We start from the raw sequence: 17,050 nt of genomic DNA, 5'->3' as shown, positions 1-17,050 counted from the left end.
TTTGTCCTTTTGGTGGGCTTCTGCCATGAAGCCCTCCTTTCGGCGCCACTGAGTCTGGGGTGTGTCCATTGTGTGGGAGGGGGAGTAGGACCCCTGGACAGGGTTGCCTCCGCAACCCATGTCACACTCTGCCCTGATAGGCTGGAGGGTCTCCCGCCAAGATGACCACTCCACTGTGTGAGTGACAGCTAAGCTGTATGAATGGGGATCTATTTGCATAAAAACAGGGTCCTGAGGATTGGAAGAGCAAGATGTTGCCACTGGAACTAAGAAGCCGAAGAGGAGAGAAGCCAAAGACACCTGCAACGACTGAACCACCGGTGAAGCCCTGCTGCAGTGTCGCACCACTTTTCTCCACACGACGAGAGAAGATCTTCATCTGCAAGAGCCTTCTTCCCTTGAGCTGGGGGGGCCAACCAGTTTGCCAATCGCCTTCCTGGTCCTGTCTTGGTCGAATCGCCAGTACCCTGTACTCAGAGACTGGATAGCCAGGCACCCGTCCACCCGGACCGTGATTTAAAGGAGCGTACCTTTTATTCGTCGGGCAGCACCACGGCTGGTTTCATCCCTGGGTAGTGCAGTAATTCGAACCTTCCTCCAGGACGAGAGCCTCTCTTCCTCTGCTGGATCCACCGAACTGCAGAAACTACCAGGAACAACCGCCACTGCAGGAGCCACTTCTTCATATTAAGGTACATGTTCCGCCAGGCCTCCCTTTTCGCATGGTAGTGCTAAAGGTGTTTTAAATCCTTTACATACCTGTTGGGTTGGCCGCCCCGATCTTCTAAACATTGTCTTTCACCTTCTGCATCCACCTTTTCGAAATCGTTAACCAAAGACTTGACTGCAGCTATAAAATCATTTTGCTCCTGGGCCCTTTGCCCTGTACCACTGACTCTGGCACAGGCCTATTGACTCTGGTTGAATTTGTTAGAACTGCCTTCTCTAGATTGCTTTTCAACTAGAACTGTGTTGGTGCACCTACTTCTTATAACCACCTTTTCCTTCCCACTTTTTAAACTTGTGAAGTGCCATTTTGCTTGGTTTTCATTTAAGTATCCTTGATGCTAAAGTACTGCCTTGCCTAAAATTGTTCACAGAATTATGGGAAGTGTTGCTAGGGTGTGTAAGAAGATATTTCTGTATAACTTGTGCTTTCCCTCCCTTGTGAGATATTGCTAGAGTGCCATTTGTGTTTGGTTTTCACTGTGCCGTTTTGCTCAGTTTTGACTCGTGCTCAAACTTGTCTACAATTTAACTAGGGAGTTGTGTATACTTTTCTTGACAAATGTTGACGTGCTTTATTAACTGTGATTAATGTGTTGAACTAGAAAATAAATATATATTTTTTTTAATACAAAGCCTTGGTCAGTGTTTCCTTGTGCCATAAGTGCTGTAGCGCTATTGTGTAAACCCTTACTACTGCTCATCTCCCTCTTGAGATAAGTCTGACTGCTTAGCCACAGCTACCAACTAAATCTTTGTGGTACAGACTGATACCAACGGGGTTACCTGTATGATGCTCATACCTGTAGTCTTAATCTTCTGTAGTGCTCCCTAAGGGAACTGCACAGGATTCTGCCTAACACGCTGCAAGGCCTATCACACTTGCCATTTGTCTGGCAAGACTGGAGGCAGAGCCATTGCCCCAGTGGTTGGCACACCATTTGAGAGGGTGGGCACCAATGTTGTTGGTCCCCTTGACCCTCACACATGAGGTGGACACAGGTTCATCCTAGTACTGGTTGATCATGCCACCAGGTACCGTGAGGCTATACCCCTTTGGACCATAACAGCCAAGGTGGTTGCCAGGGCTCTCCTGGGCATCTTCACCAGAGTTGGATTTCCAAAAGAGGTAATCTCTGACAGAGGAACCAACTACATGTCTAGTTGCATGTAATCTATGTGGAAGGAGTATGGTGTAACCTATAAGTTCTCCATCTCCTACCATTCTCAGCCAGCGGTCTGGTTGAGAGATTTAACAAGACTCTCAAGGGCATGCTAGGTGCTTTGGAAGAGCCCCTAAGGAGGAAATTGGATCTCCTCCTACCATGCCTTTTGTTTACTTACAGAGAGGTGCCTCAAGAGGGTGGTTGGTTTCAGCCCTTTTAGCTCCTCTTTGGACATCCAGTGAGGGGGCCCATTGCCTTTGTACAAGAATGTTTGGAAGCCACCCCTCCAGGTACTGTCCAGCAAGTCAGGGAATATGTGTTAGGCCTCAGAAGGAGGATGGCACAGATAGATGATGGGCCAGGCAACAGCAAATCTTAAGGCAAGCCAAGAATTGAACAGGTACTGGCATGAACTTAAGGCCTCACAAGTGGATTGGACTCCTAGTCAGGAGATCCTTGTGATGGAGCCTACCAAGTCTCGAGCTTTGGCAGATAAGTGGACTGGACCCTTCAGGATAATCTCCAAGATGGGTGAAATCAACTATCTGGTTGACAAGGGTGTTCCTGGGGTAATCCCTCAGGTATTCTATGTCAACAGGCTTAAGCCTTTCCACAGGAGAGGTGAGCAACCCTCAGAATGGCTCAGAGGAGGGAGAGCAACTCTCTCCAGAGCTGACAAGAGAGCAGCAGAGGACCTGCAGGGCGTTGCTCCAGCAGTATGCCCCCCTGTTTGCACTGACAACAAGCCTCACCCCATGGTGCAGGCATGATATTGACACTGGTGACAGTGTACCTGTCGAAAATAGTTGCTACAGGATGTCAAACACTGTTTTTTTTTGTTTTTTTTAATGGTATGTTTGGTAAACCAAACCTTTCATTGTATTGGTCTTTTGCAGAAACGCTCAGTAAATTGCCATGGGTTGATGTCCTTTTTTTTGTTTTTCGTATTCTTTTCGATTTCTATCCAAAATTTGATGGCCGTTAGATGTTTGTCATTGCCTTTTAGTAGTTGGTTCCAGCGTTTTTTTGTGGCCATCTGTTTTTTTGATATTCTGAAGAATTCTTTGAATAGATTTCTTTTTTCTTGTAGGCCTGGGCATATCATAATGATATGGAACAATGTCTCTTTGGTTCCCTCATTCTGGCAGAAAAGGCAATCTGCAGATTTAATTTCTGTCTGTTGAGTGATACTCAGATAGTCTTGAGTTGGTAGGATGTTCAATCGGAACCTTAAGAAGAGATCTCGGAACTGTCGACCTGGAAAGTAGGTCATGTATGGGGGAAGTTCATGTAGGGCTCTTATGTCTGTTTGGCATACTTGGTGGCATTTATAGTTGGTTTGGTCTTCGAGGGATTTTATCCAGTCATCCTCTGTAGCATTAGTTTTGCATGTTGTGGCCTGTTTATTAGCGTTTCTTCGGTAATGCCTTCGGCGTCCATTTTAGACTTGATCTTATTGGTCCATTGTTGGAGAACAGTTGCATCAGTGCGTTGTTTTTGCTTTTCAATATTTCTATCGCTGGAATCTTTTCATGACTTATTATTTTCTGTAAAGATCCATCTGTTTCCATACTATTATGTATTGTGATGATTGCCATGCCAGTTCAAATCGGATCCTTGTCATGGGGAAACTTTTCGGTAATGCCAGTGTTTTTCTCCAGAATATTGCTTCATAGAGGTGTCATTTCAGTCCTTGGTTGTTTGCTAGGGTTTTGCCAGCGTAAGTCAATATGAGAACAACTTTTTGTTTATAGAAAGTGATTGTTGATTTGAAGGAATATGTCCCGAATTTGCAGTGATAGAATGGACCCAATCTGGCTAGGGACCTAGCTTTGTCTTCGATTGTGCATTTTCCACTGTTGTTCCGTGGATGACGCATTTATCATTACCCCCAGATATTTGATGACATTTGTTGTTTCAATTTCTTTCTCTTCGAGGTAAAACTTTGGGTTTTTTCGGTTCTTCTTTGTTCTTTGAGTAGTTCATTACTTTGTTTTTTTTATGTTGATCTGAAGTTCATTAGCTTTCATGTAAATTACTACTTTGTCCAGAGTTTTTTGTAGACCTGCTGGGGTTTTATCTATGACTCTGATGTCATCAGCGTATATTAAAGATAGAACTGATTCATTATTAAGTTTTGGTGGATTTGCAAGTGGATCTTTGATTGAGTTGACAAAGTCATAAGTGTATAGATTATAGAGGCAGGCAGCTAAGGGACATCCATGCTTAAGACCATTGAAGTATTGATCGGTTGTGTAACTTTACCATGTTTTGTTAGCCTGACTCGGACTGAAGTGTTGGTGTATAGTTGCTTGATCGGATGAAGAATTGCTGGTGGACGCCCCATGTTGTTAATTTAGTCCATAGTTTTATTCTATTTACTGAGTCGAATGCCATTTTTATGTCGATAAAAACTGCATGTACCTGTTGATTTCTTAGTGCAGCTTCGTATTTGAGAAGGCCTAGTATTATCAAGTTGACAGTTCCAATTTTGCGTACAAATCCTGTTTGCCTTTTTTCTAGTTTCCCCTTATTTGCTGCCTCAAAAACTGTTAAGAACCACATCCAGGCAGAGGTCACCAAGATGTTGAACTTGGGTGTTATTGAACCCTCAACCAGCCCATCGTCCAGCCCAGTGGTCCTTGTCCCTAAGGCAAGTTCCCAGGTAGGTAGGTACCAAGAATTGGAGGTTCTGTGTGGACTACAGAGGAGTCAATGCAGTCACCAAGCCTGAAGCACACCCATTCACCAGGGCAGATGAGCTTATGGGCAAGATAGGTGCTGCCAGGTTTGTGAGCAACTTTGACCTAACATCAGGCTATTGGCAAAAAGCTGTGACTGACCAGGCCAAGGAGAAAATGGCTTTCTAAATACCAGAAGAGCTCTACCAGTTTAGGGTTATGCCTTTTGGGTTGATGAATGCTCCTGCCACCTTTCAAAGGTTGGTCAAGCATGCTCTCAGTGGGCTGGAGGTCTTTTGTGTGGCCTACCTGGACGACATTGTTATTTACAATTCCACCTGGGAAGAGAATTTGACACACTTGGATAAGGTGCTGCAGACCATGAAAAAGGCCAACCTCACTATCAGGGCAACCAAGTACCAGATAGCACAAGGGGTAGGTTACCTACCTTGGTCATGAGTAAGGACGGGGTCAAATCCAAGCTCTCCCTAGTAAGGTACAAGCTTTACAGGACTGGGAGACTCTTTCTAATCAGAGCCAGATTAGACCTTTGTTGGGCCTCATTGGGTACTACCCAAACTTAATGGCAGACTATGGCACCATAGCTGCCCCTCTGACATCACCAAAACAACCTAAGAAGGTTCATTGCACTGAAGACTGTCAAAGGGCATTCGATGGATTAAAGGAAAGTCTGTGCAGGGCACCTCTCTTGTGTGCCCCTGACTACAGCAAACTCTTTATTCTGCCTGTGACACTGGAATTGGAGGTGTCTTGTCTCAGTTAGATGACAAAGGGAGAGCACACCCTATAATGTCAACCAGTAGGCAACTCAAGGGTAGGGAATTTAGGTGGGCCACTAATGAAAATGCGTGTTTTAGCATAATTTGGGTACTTAGGTGTTTTAGACCTTACCTTACATGGTCTGCCTTTAAGGTCCAAACTGCAAATGAAGGGTGAACACCCCAAACTGCACGGGTGGTCAATTAGCCTGCAAGGTCTAGACTTCACCATTGAACATAGGCCAGGAAGAGTCATGATAATGCAGATGGCCTCACCAGAAAGTATGTTGACCATCTGGATGAGGTTAACGATCTTGTGGGAGATCAGTTACCCTAATCTAGGTCTGGGGCTGAGCATGTGAAGTTGGAAATAGCTTATGGAGGGACAGGGACCCCTAGTCCGTGTCCTTCCACTTCTCTGGGTGTGCTTTCTCTATGTTTTCTGCCACTGGGGTCCAGCCTGGACCTCTGGCAGTGCATCTCTTTGTTTAATTTTTTTGTGAACAACACCCATGGGATATCCCTATGGCACCCAAGGGTGGGGTTTAACCCTTGTACCCCTTATGTGTGTTTTTGGACACCTGTGTTTTGCTCACAGATCAGGGTATGGGCTGGTGGCAGCTACATGCTGACTTGGCAGTGGCTCAGAGTGTCCTTGCTTTTTGGGATACCCAGGCACTGCTATAGGAATCAATGGATTCCTGCAGGAAGGCTGATGGCCCTTGTGACCTCTTTGTTTCTATTGCCTTATGCCTTGTTTCCAAACGTCCTGGGAAGCCCTGTCTCTGCTCCCTTGCTCCTGAGTGGCTGATGGGTGGAAACACTATATATGTCTCTGTCTCTGTTCCCTTACCTCCTGACTGGCTGTTGGGTGGCAATACCATATAGGCCCTGGGGCTGCCTCAGGTCAGACTGACTGGAGCCTTCCCAGGGGCTGTGTGTTGTGGGTACACCCTAGGATGGGACCACTCACATTCTCTGTTTTGTTGTCTGATTTGTGTGTGTGAGACACAATGACTGAGACAGCCCTGCCTGAAACTGACATGAATGCAGTGTAGTGTGCTGAAAGGCTGGGTACTTACCCCAATCCACATTCTTTGTTATGGGTGTCTGGGTGGAGAGAATGGCATGAATGCCTGTGAGCCTGATTGGCTGCCTGCATGCATGCTTGCCCTTCTGTGTAAATGGCTGACTGAGCCTGGCTCGGCCAGATTGAATGAGGGACAGATGTGTATGTCTAGGGACCTCTCACTTACCAATTTGTTCAGAAGATGAAGTTGAAGCTTAACAAGAAGAAGCTGTTCCTTGAAACCCAGCTGGAGAAGTCTGCTGCTGCAATTTCTTCAATGTAATCTGAAAACTGTTGTGTATCCCAAGGACTGATCCAGAGAGGACCTGTGAAGGAGACCTCTTCCGAGCTACGAGGGACCATGTGCAAACCTGCTGCTCTTCATCGGAGGCACCCTAGATGCCAGCCCTGAGTGCTTGTCATCCAAAGAAGGGGCCTTCGTGAGTTCTAAAAAGGAGTGCCCGGAAATCTTTTGTCACAGAAGTTCATTGGTGTTGCTGAAGGTCCAGAGGTGCGTTTCATGACTGGTGGAAGCTGTTGCAGTCTACCACTCAGACGAGGGGGTGCCATAGCATAGTGCTGCTGGTCACCCAGAGCTGAGAAAGTTCCAAACTGCCTAGGACATTTTCAAAGGACATCCTAGCCATCATCACTGACCACTCTTTCCCTCCAGAGAGAGTCCAGAGTTTCTGGGTCACAGGATGGCCTGTCGGTGGGTTTCACACCACCAGAATCTAGAAAATACATGCCAAGGGTCCGCACTTGATGAGTAACCTCTGGAGGCCTCTGGTGACCTTGACTCGACCACTGGACTAGACCATGGACACTCATCAAGTGCGGACCCTTGGCATGTATTTTCTAGATTCTGGTGGTGTGAAACCCACCGACAGGCCATCCTGTGACCCAGAAACTCTGGACTCTCTCTGGAGGGAAAGAGTGGTCAGTGATGATGGCTAGGATGTCCTTTGGAAATGTCCTAGGCAGTTTGGAACTTTCTCAGCTCTGGGTGACCAGCAGCACTATGCTATGGCACCCCCTCGTCTGAGTGGTAGACTGCAACAGCTTCAACCAGTCATGAAACGCACCTCTGGACCTTCAGCTGCAGCTTTCCTGCTCTGGTCTCCGGCACCCGTCCTCCGCGTACAGCACCAATCAAGGACAAGCCACCCAGTGGTAGCTTTTGTTTACTACAGCTGGCTTGCTTTTCCTTCATTAGTGCCGCAAAAGCAAAAGGCAGCACAGGCGGGCATCCATTTCACAAAATGGATGCGCCCATGTGCTTGCTTTTGTAAATTGTGAGCTTGAATTGCTCAAAATTTTACATAGGGACTTGGGGAAAAAAAATTGGCAATCGTTTTTTTTTTATATTGCCTATCTTTTTTGTAAATAAAATACATTTTTTACCGGACCATCCCTTTAAGCCTAGTTGCTCATCCATTGCTATCACATTGAGAGACCTGACTGGAGTGTTCTGTGCCTTTACCCTACCATATAGAGGGCAGAAGTACAGATACCCCCCTCCAGTCTTTACAGGGTTCCACTGTGGTTCACCAAAAAGCCTATGCCACTGTTTTGTAGCATATGTTGTGAGGTGGTACGTGACACTGAAATATGTCCATAGCATGTGGATATGAATAAAAACCCTCACAATTGCTAGCACACAGTGAACCCACTCTACTCCCAAACAACCATTTTTGCACGTACCCACTAACCCTTCACAACCCCTTCCCAAACACAGATACAGGAATACATACACACACACAGTGCAGACACACTCACAGCCCTCATGCCCCTGCATACACACACTTCCAAGAACAAGGTTAGTGCCTTGTGCTAATTTACTGCGATGCTCCTGCACTGTGTCATTTCCCCAACAACGACCACAGCCATTGCGGCAGATCCTTGCTGTTACTGGCTCCTCATGTAGGGATGCACTCTGGCCTCCAAAAATAAAACTGGCATGTACTCTGAGACAAAGTCACGTGTGCAAGGTTAGGGAATAGTAGCAGGGTGACCCTGTGGTTTTGGGGACAGGAACCCGCTCCATGATGCAGTCCTCAGAGGAGGTTTGTGGGGATCCCGGACAGCACTCATGTTATCCCTGTCCGTGAGTGTGTAAGAAGTCCCCTCTCACACACCTGTGCTTGTTCACACAATAAAACGCCCTGGCCCAAGCGAAAAGAATACAGCGGAGCAACAAAGAAGTGGGTGGCGGAGAAGAAGTGGAGAGATCGCAGAGAGGCCGAGATGGATCAGAAAGAGAGCAGATAGGAAGTGTTGAAGAAGTGGGAGTGAAGACAGGGGGAGGTGGAGGGGATAGCGAATGAAGAGGCGGGATGGAGCACATGAGGGAGATGTAGAGAGGGGAGAAAGTTGAGTGGTGTCAAGGTATGTGTGAGAAAGAGGTGGAGGACTCTTAAGAAACAAGTTGAGAGAGGAAGGAGGTGGAAGAGGAGGCAAAAAAAGAACAACACAGTAAAAGGGAAAGGATGGAGGCAGGCAATGGGACATCTAACAGGAAAAGGGGAGCAAGAGGTGGAAGCAGGATATCAGATTAAAGAGAAGCAGGAGAACAATGTAGGAAAGAAAAGGAAAGGGGAAGGAACACACAGGGAGACCGAGACACAGAGACCCCAAGGGCATGAAAAGGGTAAAGAGAACCATGAGAAGAAGCCAAAGGACCTACGCGTAGTGAGAGAACCAGGAGAGTAAAGTCCATCTACGCCAGGCTTAGTAAGACCCTTGTAAGTCGAAGGAGGGGAGCTTCTCCAAGGGTCAGGACTGGGTCAAGGGAGACAGGGATCTTAGTCTTTACTCAAAGCCCAGTCCGGAGGGAGAAGGTTGCAGTGCCATGGGCTACAACCATCAGCAGATTGTCAGATACCCTACCGGAAGGCCTCGGGTGGTGGTTCCTGGCAGGAGAGCACAGAGAAGGAGAAACCCATGGCATTGATATTTTCCAGAGCAAAGAAGGACAAAGATTTAAGACCGGGGTCTGGGGTCAGGGACACTATACATCCAAACAGCTTTAGTGGCCCTTTTCTGCCGAGGAGGCGGAATTGATTCCGGTGGAGAGAGAGAACGATGGAGCACCCTGGTCACGAGAGGAAGGAAAAGGCCTATTTGTGACAACCCTGCCCATATCACGAGGCCTCAGTGAAGCCCTAATCCTTTTTGTATGAAGAAAGTAAACAACTAAGAGTGGACCTTCTGTTCGTCTCGAGTTGTCATGTGACCCCCATGCTGTGCTAACCCTGATGTGGGCTACCGATGGTGCCCGCCTCCCTTCTCTCCCATGCTGTGCTAACCCTGATGTGGGCTACCGATGGTGCCCGCCTCCCTTCTCTCCCATGCTGTGCTAACCCTGATGTGGGCTACCGATGGTGCCCGCCTCCCTTCTCTCCCATGCTGTGCTAACCCTGGATGTGGGCTACCGATGGTGCCCGCCTCCCTTCTCTGCATCATTCAGACAGTGGGGGAAGGCAGCCAGAGCACGCATGCCTGTTGGGACTTCCAGCCACAAGGCATTGGGCTCCGCAGCATTGGTGCATGGCGCATAAAGACCGAATATTATTAACTCTTTCAGCTCCTCTATTATTGAGATGAGGACCTGAATCTTTGATTCCGTAAAAATCATTCTCTCAGCTCTGTCAGCATTCACATTCCTGGCCACGCCACCTTACACACAGATAAACACAGCAGCACGGGCCAAAGTGTGGCCTCTTTGCATAGTGACTGCTTTTTAGGTGGTTTTCCAGACATGCAATTTTGCTTTTTCTTTCTTGTACCCATGCATGTTCTTCCGCCCCTGTAGGTCGTCTTTGGTGAAAACGCGCAGAAGTGCTTTGGATGAAAACATGTTTCTTGTATCTGCATGAAAGGAACATTATATTATATGATAGGAACATGTGCCTCTCATCAGTGCTGGAAGTGTACTAAAAAAGTAATGGAACTGTGTGGAAGCCTAGTGCAACATTTAGAAAGGTGTTGCGGCCGGGCCATTGCAATAGTCGAAATGACTAGTAACTAAGGCTCCTAATACAACGTTACACTTGCACAAGGACAGGAATAGACCAATCCTCTATATAGAATGGTGAATATTGTTATAAAAGTAGAGGAATGGTAAACAGAAAAAAAGAAAAGTAGTGGAACACTGCTACCGACCGTTCCCGCTCACTTCGATCACTGCATCTCATGTATTTTTCATGCAATATGCGTGCAATAGCGTCCGTCGGATGATTTTCATGCGCCAATATCAATGAAACTCAGTGCAACATTGCCTTACAGACTTTTGTTGTCGTTTTATTGTCGTGCTCCCAATGTCACGCGCAATTCTTTTGGAATCGAACAAAGGACACTGCGTGACAGAGTGACACAAAATGTGATCAAGGAAATCGCATTTCTGCGTTTGGGTTCCTTCTTTCAAGCTGTTCCTTGCATGCATCACTTTCACACAGTATTTCATGGAATTTCTTCGCTATCAGCGTCAGATCTGCCTCTTGTATCAATCTATTTTTTAATAAGGGGCATATCACACCACTTAGTCATATGAAAAGTGTTACCCCTAAGTGGTCATTATATTGGTCTCCGATTACATTTCGTAAAATGACCCACATTTAAACGATTGATATAGACTCTGAATATTGTGACATTCTGGTCAGTCTCGCAGACATGTTGCAGTATGCTGGCACATATCCTATAATTTGATTTGACTCGATTTGATTTATTTCTTAGAAAGCGCAGCACCCCATAGGCCTCAGTGTGCAAAAAATCAAGAGCTGCTTTGAGATCGGTCTCAGTATCTACAAGCAACACCTCCTTCCTCTTTCCTCCTGCCTCACTCCTCCTCCCTCTTCCCCAACTACTCAGTTCGCTGACTGGCCACCTGGTGCACCTCCAGAGCCTCACAGGTCCCCGGCGTCCCCACCAGTGCTGCACTTGCCTCCGGGCCTCTGCACTCTGCTTGTCACTACTGCACTCGGAATACGTTCCATGAGATGGGCAACCACTCTGCACTTAACCCAAGCGCCTGCTGGTCTGGGTGCAATTGTCCCCCTCGCCCGTCCTCTCACTTCCTGTCTGCGCACCTGAATGACCTTGAATGTACTAGTCCTAGCAAGATTGTCTGGTTTGTCCTCCCTCTGTCTCCCCTCCCTAGCTTGGTTGCCTGAAATACATGTGCATAGGCGCATTAGTGATGACCAACCACCAATCAATCTGAATGTAGCCTGGTCTAGTACGGTAGTTTGTTCTGTATGTCCTTTTCCACCCCTCCTTCTCTCCCCACTCTTTGTCATGCACTTGCACTATCTAACAAGTCGTTAGGCATAGTACATTAGCTTATTGATTGTTTGCTCTTCTCTTTCTCCCCCTTCCCACATTCATTCCTGTTCATGCACTTGTACAAGATGAAATGCCTCCAGCCTAGTGTGCTAGTTAGAGATCCTTCTGAAACTTCAAGGCCTAAGAATGACCACTGTATTCCCTTGTTCCCTTCCTGCCTTGAAGCGCTTTGAGGCACTTCATTTGTGTATAAGCGCTTTAAAAATAAACAATTACAATTATACTTGGAATTGAACCAAGCGCATGCAGAATCTCTATCTGGAGGCATAACAACTCTACAAGACTGCCACTTCCAGACCGATAGCAGACTGCAAATCTGTAGGTTCAGTCTAGGCTTGAACCTCAGCAACAGCACGCCTCAAGAGCCCCCAAAATGACCCCACCTTCCTCGCAACGGATTCCCCATTCAATCACCGAGCACTGCTACAGTACATACACGGAACCAGCCCAAACAGACGTCGTATTATGCCTGCTAGCACTGACTCCACCACATCAACCTTTGCAAAGTCCCTCAGAGCTCTTGGCATGGCCTGCCACATCTTCAGCCCTAATGCAGTCCCACTGTTCCTCTGGTATCAGGTAATAATGTCCCTATATATATGGTTGCGGTACATAATGTCGCCGGGAAAGGTTTGTGTCAATATTATATAGGTGACTATATTTATAGGGACAGACGGAGCAAGGGTTGCGGGAGTGTTTCATGTAATAATGTCTCCGCCTAAAACGTCCATTTTCCGGCACTTTTTTTGCATGGCGACGTTTTTGGGGGACATTATCACATGGAACTGTTCCTCTTCCGTCCAACGGCTCGCCACAATCCCACCGCTGGAAGCTAATAGAACTTGGGTTCTTCCTTTCAGGTGAAACTTCCAACCAAGAGCCTGATTGTGATGTATGTGGTAGTGTCCATAGTAACCACCACGCTTCACTGCAGTTTTTCTTGACACCCATACTCTGAAGTAGCTCAAACAGCCTGCAATCCACATGTTTTAAAAGTATAATTGCCTAATTGCCTGATATTTGCAATTTAACGAAAGTGCTGCCGAAAACACAGCTTCTCAGTCAATGCTTCTTTCGTTATACTTTAAGGACCTCCTCCTGTACCTAAATGCATTGAGACATCTAATTTGCAGAGACCATAAACAATACAAGACATGCAGATAAGAGCAGGCTAAAGTTCAGGGCCGCTGTAGGTAAGCACAAAATGGTCCCAGGAGGATAGCTTATCGGCAACGTGCTCGCCATGGAAGCAAGACGACACGGAGCACCACAGGTTCGATCCACGGGTCTGCCCTTAGAAACCTCTGGGTATTAAGCGCGTTATAAATAACATATCATATCATAAATTGGCAAGCCTTGTGTGCCAGTAACATTGCTGAAAATCAGAAGAGGCATTGAGGTGCATTGGCAGAATGTAAGCACTACTAGCCACTGGAGCTGAGTAAGGGCGTGCATGCGGCAGAGCGTTGCAGGGGGCAGTGGACCCTCCTCTGAAAATATTCAGTAGGGGGAGGTGATCTGTGATGGCGCACTTGGCCATCAATGAACACATGACAAGGCCTGCACTTGCGATGTGCGTGGCTGGTCAGATATTCTATGGCAGTGGTTCATTTCATCCAACAGAGCAGCCACTGGAACCCCACGTGAAATCTTCCCCTGCTGCACATGCAAAAAGTCAGAGTGCAATTACAAACAACTACATCTTCAATCCTATTCAACACTCCTCTACAATGGCGAAAGTGCAATGAGCCGACCGCTACCCAAGGAGGTGCTGTATATAAACGACAATTTCACACTCTTGCTAATGTGGAGGAGTGACACCAGAATAAACATGAAAACTAACGTGTTCCCAAATTGGCGGTTGCCTGGTTGATTTCCAAATCTTAGCAATCTGCAAACTTGTTTATAAAGTGGCGTTTTCTGTCTTCCCTCTGAAAAAACTGACAGCATCAGAATAGGTGTTAATTACCCAAAACATTGGTAACCCTTACTATGACTTTTCGGTAATTAACACCTTGTTGAGAATCGGGCCTCAACTGTCACCACCAGAAATCAAGGGACAGGGGTTCTTCCGTCTGCAACCATTAAGACCATGGAATTTTCACCTACAACACCCCCTATTTCTAGCAGAACCGTGTACCATGACGTTACCAAAGTGGCAACAGTGTGTTCTAGAAGATCCCTTTGCATCGCTTTACAATACGTTACATCGTTGCACACAGAAAAAAAATCTCCAAGCTAGGCCACTAAGGAAGCTGTCCTTTTGATTTAGATTTAGATTTTGAACATTTGTACCGTGCTCCAAACAGACTTAACTGTGTACAGGCGCAGATGGATAGAGTGCCTCAAGATGAGGCACTAGACAGCATGTGTACAGGTGCTGAGCCTGAGCTCATCAGATCTATTTGAACAGGTAGGTTTCAAGATCCTTCCTAAACCGGAATAGTGACTGGCAAAATCTAATCTCCACAGGGAGGCTGCTCCAAAGTTTGGGTCCGAAAACGCCAAGTCTCCTATCAACTCTGGAGACAGAGTTTGTAAGTGGAATATTCAACAGAAGCTTATCCTCTGAGCGTAATGCCCGGACAGGGTGATATCGACGAACGTTGGCACTGAGATACCCTGGGGGGAGCCCATTGACACATTTATAAATTAAACAGGCTACTTGAAATATAATTCGGTCCTCAACCGCCAGCCAATGCAGAGATCTTTGAAGCGGTGACACCTGATCCTTTTTACCCAGCTGCCCCACCAGTCTCACCGCAGCATTCTGGGCCTTCTGCAGTCTATATATATTATAGCTCATGATTGTGTTTCTTGTTGACCCTGCTGTCCTTTGTAAAATTATTGCACCCAAAAAAGGGGGATAAATACTTGCACAAGCTAATATAAACTGCCATTTTGTCTTTTGGTTGCAGTGCCAAGCATTATCAACAATCTGATTATCAGCACGTTCTCCAACGACTCAGTGTCTCTGCGCTGGGACCCTCCAACTGGCAACAAAAGTTTCTATATTGTTGAAGTATCGGCGGATCCTTTTTCCTGGAATGTGACGTGCGTCAATGAATCAGTGACGTTTGATAACCTGGTACTTGGAACGCTCTACACTTTCTTAGTGTCTGCAGTGGCTGGAGATGGCATATCGAAAGGGATGAGTGCTTCCATCGAATACTTTGGTAAGTATTTTACTGAAAGCACCAACATAACAATATACTTTTCTATTTTGTGGAGTAAAATTAACTGGCTGAGTCTCAAAAGGTGGCAGGATGGGACAAGCAAAGTGTATGTTGCATTTACCAAACAGCAGAGTGTGCATGGAATCTCTGTGGGCCAAGGGGGGCGGGGGGGGGGAGTGGTCAGGCTGTGAGCACGAGGAACTTGAAGCTAGAACACCATGCATTTTTAAATCATATACCCAAAACCTAGACATTGGACATGGAGGACTAAGGTCAGCTCTCCCCCCATCCCCCCTCAGGATGCAGCTGTGCACATTGGAGCTGACTCCAGAGTACATCAGTACCAATGACTACCTGTTTCACAGTTCTATTGCTGAGTTGGGATGGAAGGTGGAAAGGACAAGCAGTTGAAACTCTCTTGAACTATGGTGTGCATTTCAATGCGGGGCTGAAAACCTATCCTTAGTCAGATTCTCGAAACCTTTTGTGCGCCAACGATGAGATACTCTACCGCACCTCATAATTTGAGCCATAAAAGATGCAGGCTATCCTCAAAGGTCATTTGGATGGGTCCACTTTTCTCTCCTCAATGGATTTGTGCACACCACATGTCCCATATCCAAAAACAGAATAAACTGCATGGAAGGCAAAGGTGCCCCCCTGTGTTTGTTTGAAACATGTGCAGGGGGCTGTGCTTTGCATGACAGGGTCAATCCTGACCCTTTATGACTTAAAAAAAAAAGAAACCCACATGTATGAACCGCTGCTCTCCCGCTTGCATTTCTATCCCTCAAACAGGCATAGACATGCTTGTCATTTTTTATTAGCATTCCACAGCGACGTGCGTGAAATGTGCTGCCCTCATACACGCGAGTGCTGAGAGTGTCTGGAGGGCGAATGTGCAAGACACTTTTGTATTTCACAATTAGAAAACCCCACCATCTTTGTGGAGGTGGGCAGCCCTGGGAAATAATGACTGTGCCATGGAAAGTGATTTTGGCGCTGCTTTCCTTACAATGCCACGCATCGGCCGGTGGTGCCCTAATTGGACGTGTATAATTGCTTCATGGTAGCAATATTTCTGGTGCTCCTTTCGTAGAATAATTGATGTTCCTGTCACTTTCCAGTTCAAAATCGTTTTCCAAATTATCCTGATCAGCTTTCATAAATTAGCTGTGATAAAGTGAACTTAATTTGCAGAACAATTAAGCTGCAACCTCTCTGGGAGCTCTGACCTTCGCCCTGGAACCTCTTACTTGGGGCCAGTTAATTATCTCATTATAATGCCCAGCAGAAAATAATGTGAAGTAGAATTTAATTAATGCTGAAATGGGTGGTTGTTGCTGAAATTCGCATGGTTGCAGATAGGATTTGAAATGTGCAGCATTCAAGGTTCCCTTTTGCCACATTCCCTGGGGCTTCATGGATTATCGCATGTCACCGTCCTATGTCCCATGCTGCCAGTCACCACTCTCACATCTTATACGGTGCATGCATAGATTGTGGAGTTGTTACTCTGGGTAACATTTGTATTTGTCTGGTATGCTATGCTATACCATATATCTGCAATGGTGTGTGCTATGCCACCCTGTGCTATGTTCATTGTGCACTGCCCTTTCTTAGGTTTGGTTTATAGAGCTATGGTATGTCATGCTACATCATGTCATGTGTACCCATGTATTGAAAGTCATTTAGAGTGGTACATTTCACTGAAGTCCATAATACCGAAAACACCGAAAACATTAAATAAATATATAAAGGGTAGTGGGGTACAGGGTTAAAATGAGTCGGGATGGGGTTATGGTGGTCTTATAAGGATAGAAAATCAGGGGGCTTAGCCCGCCCAAATAAAATATTTTGGTTGCAATGAAATGTACCACTCTGAATTTTTCGGTCAATAAATTCACATGTAACCCATGTCATGTGAGGCTGCTGGTACATGTTAAGCAATATTGGTCTGGAATGATCTATAGGGGTCAGTCAGAGTTTGGCAGTAATGGTGAAACACGCAGTATTCACAAATCCCTCATAGTTTACTGCGTCACCAATGTAATGTTACCTATTTTTGCATGTTGGTAATTACTGCCACATAAAAACATTACTGCATGTG

The 17,050-nt window shown here is 46.2% G+C and overlaps 1 protein-coding gene across 1 annotated transcript in view; it reads left to right on the top strand.

Annotated features, from left to right (window-relative positions):
* Window positions 1–17,050, top strand: part of LOC138492813 (tenascin-X-like) — a 759,772-nt gene that overhangs the window by 428,950 nt on the left and 313,772 nt on the right. The window contains exon 21 of the mRNA XM_069620166.1: window positions 14,683–14,940. Within this exon, the coding sequence (XP_069476267.1) occupies window positions 14,683–14,940 (258 nt within the window). The remainder of the gene's footprint in view (window positions 1–14,682; window positions 14,941–17,050) is intronic.

The sequence above is a fragment of the Ambystoma mexicanum genome, chromosome 10 (assembly GCF_040938575.1).
Source record: "Ambystoma mexicanum isolate Mex_15411 chromosome 10, UKY_AmexF1_1, whole genome shotgun sequence".
Classification (NCBI taxonomy): domain Eukaryota; kingdom Metazoa; phylum Chordata; class Amphibia; order Caudata; family Ambystomatidae; genus Ambystoma; species Ambystoma mexicanum.
The sequence above is the reverse complement of the archived record's forward strand: the minus strand, read 5'-3'. Positions and strand labels throughout refer to the sequence as shown.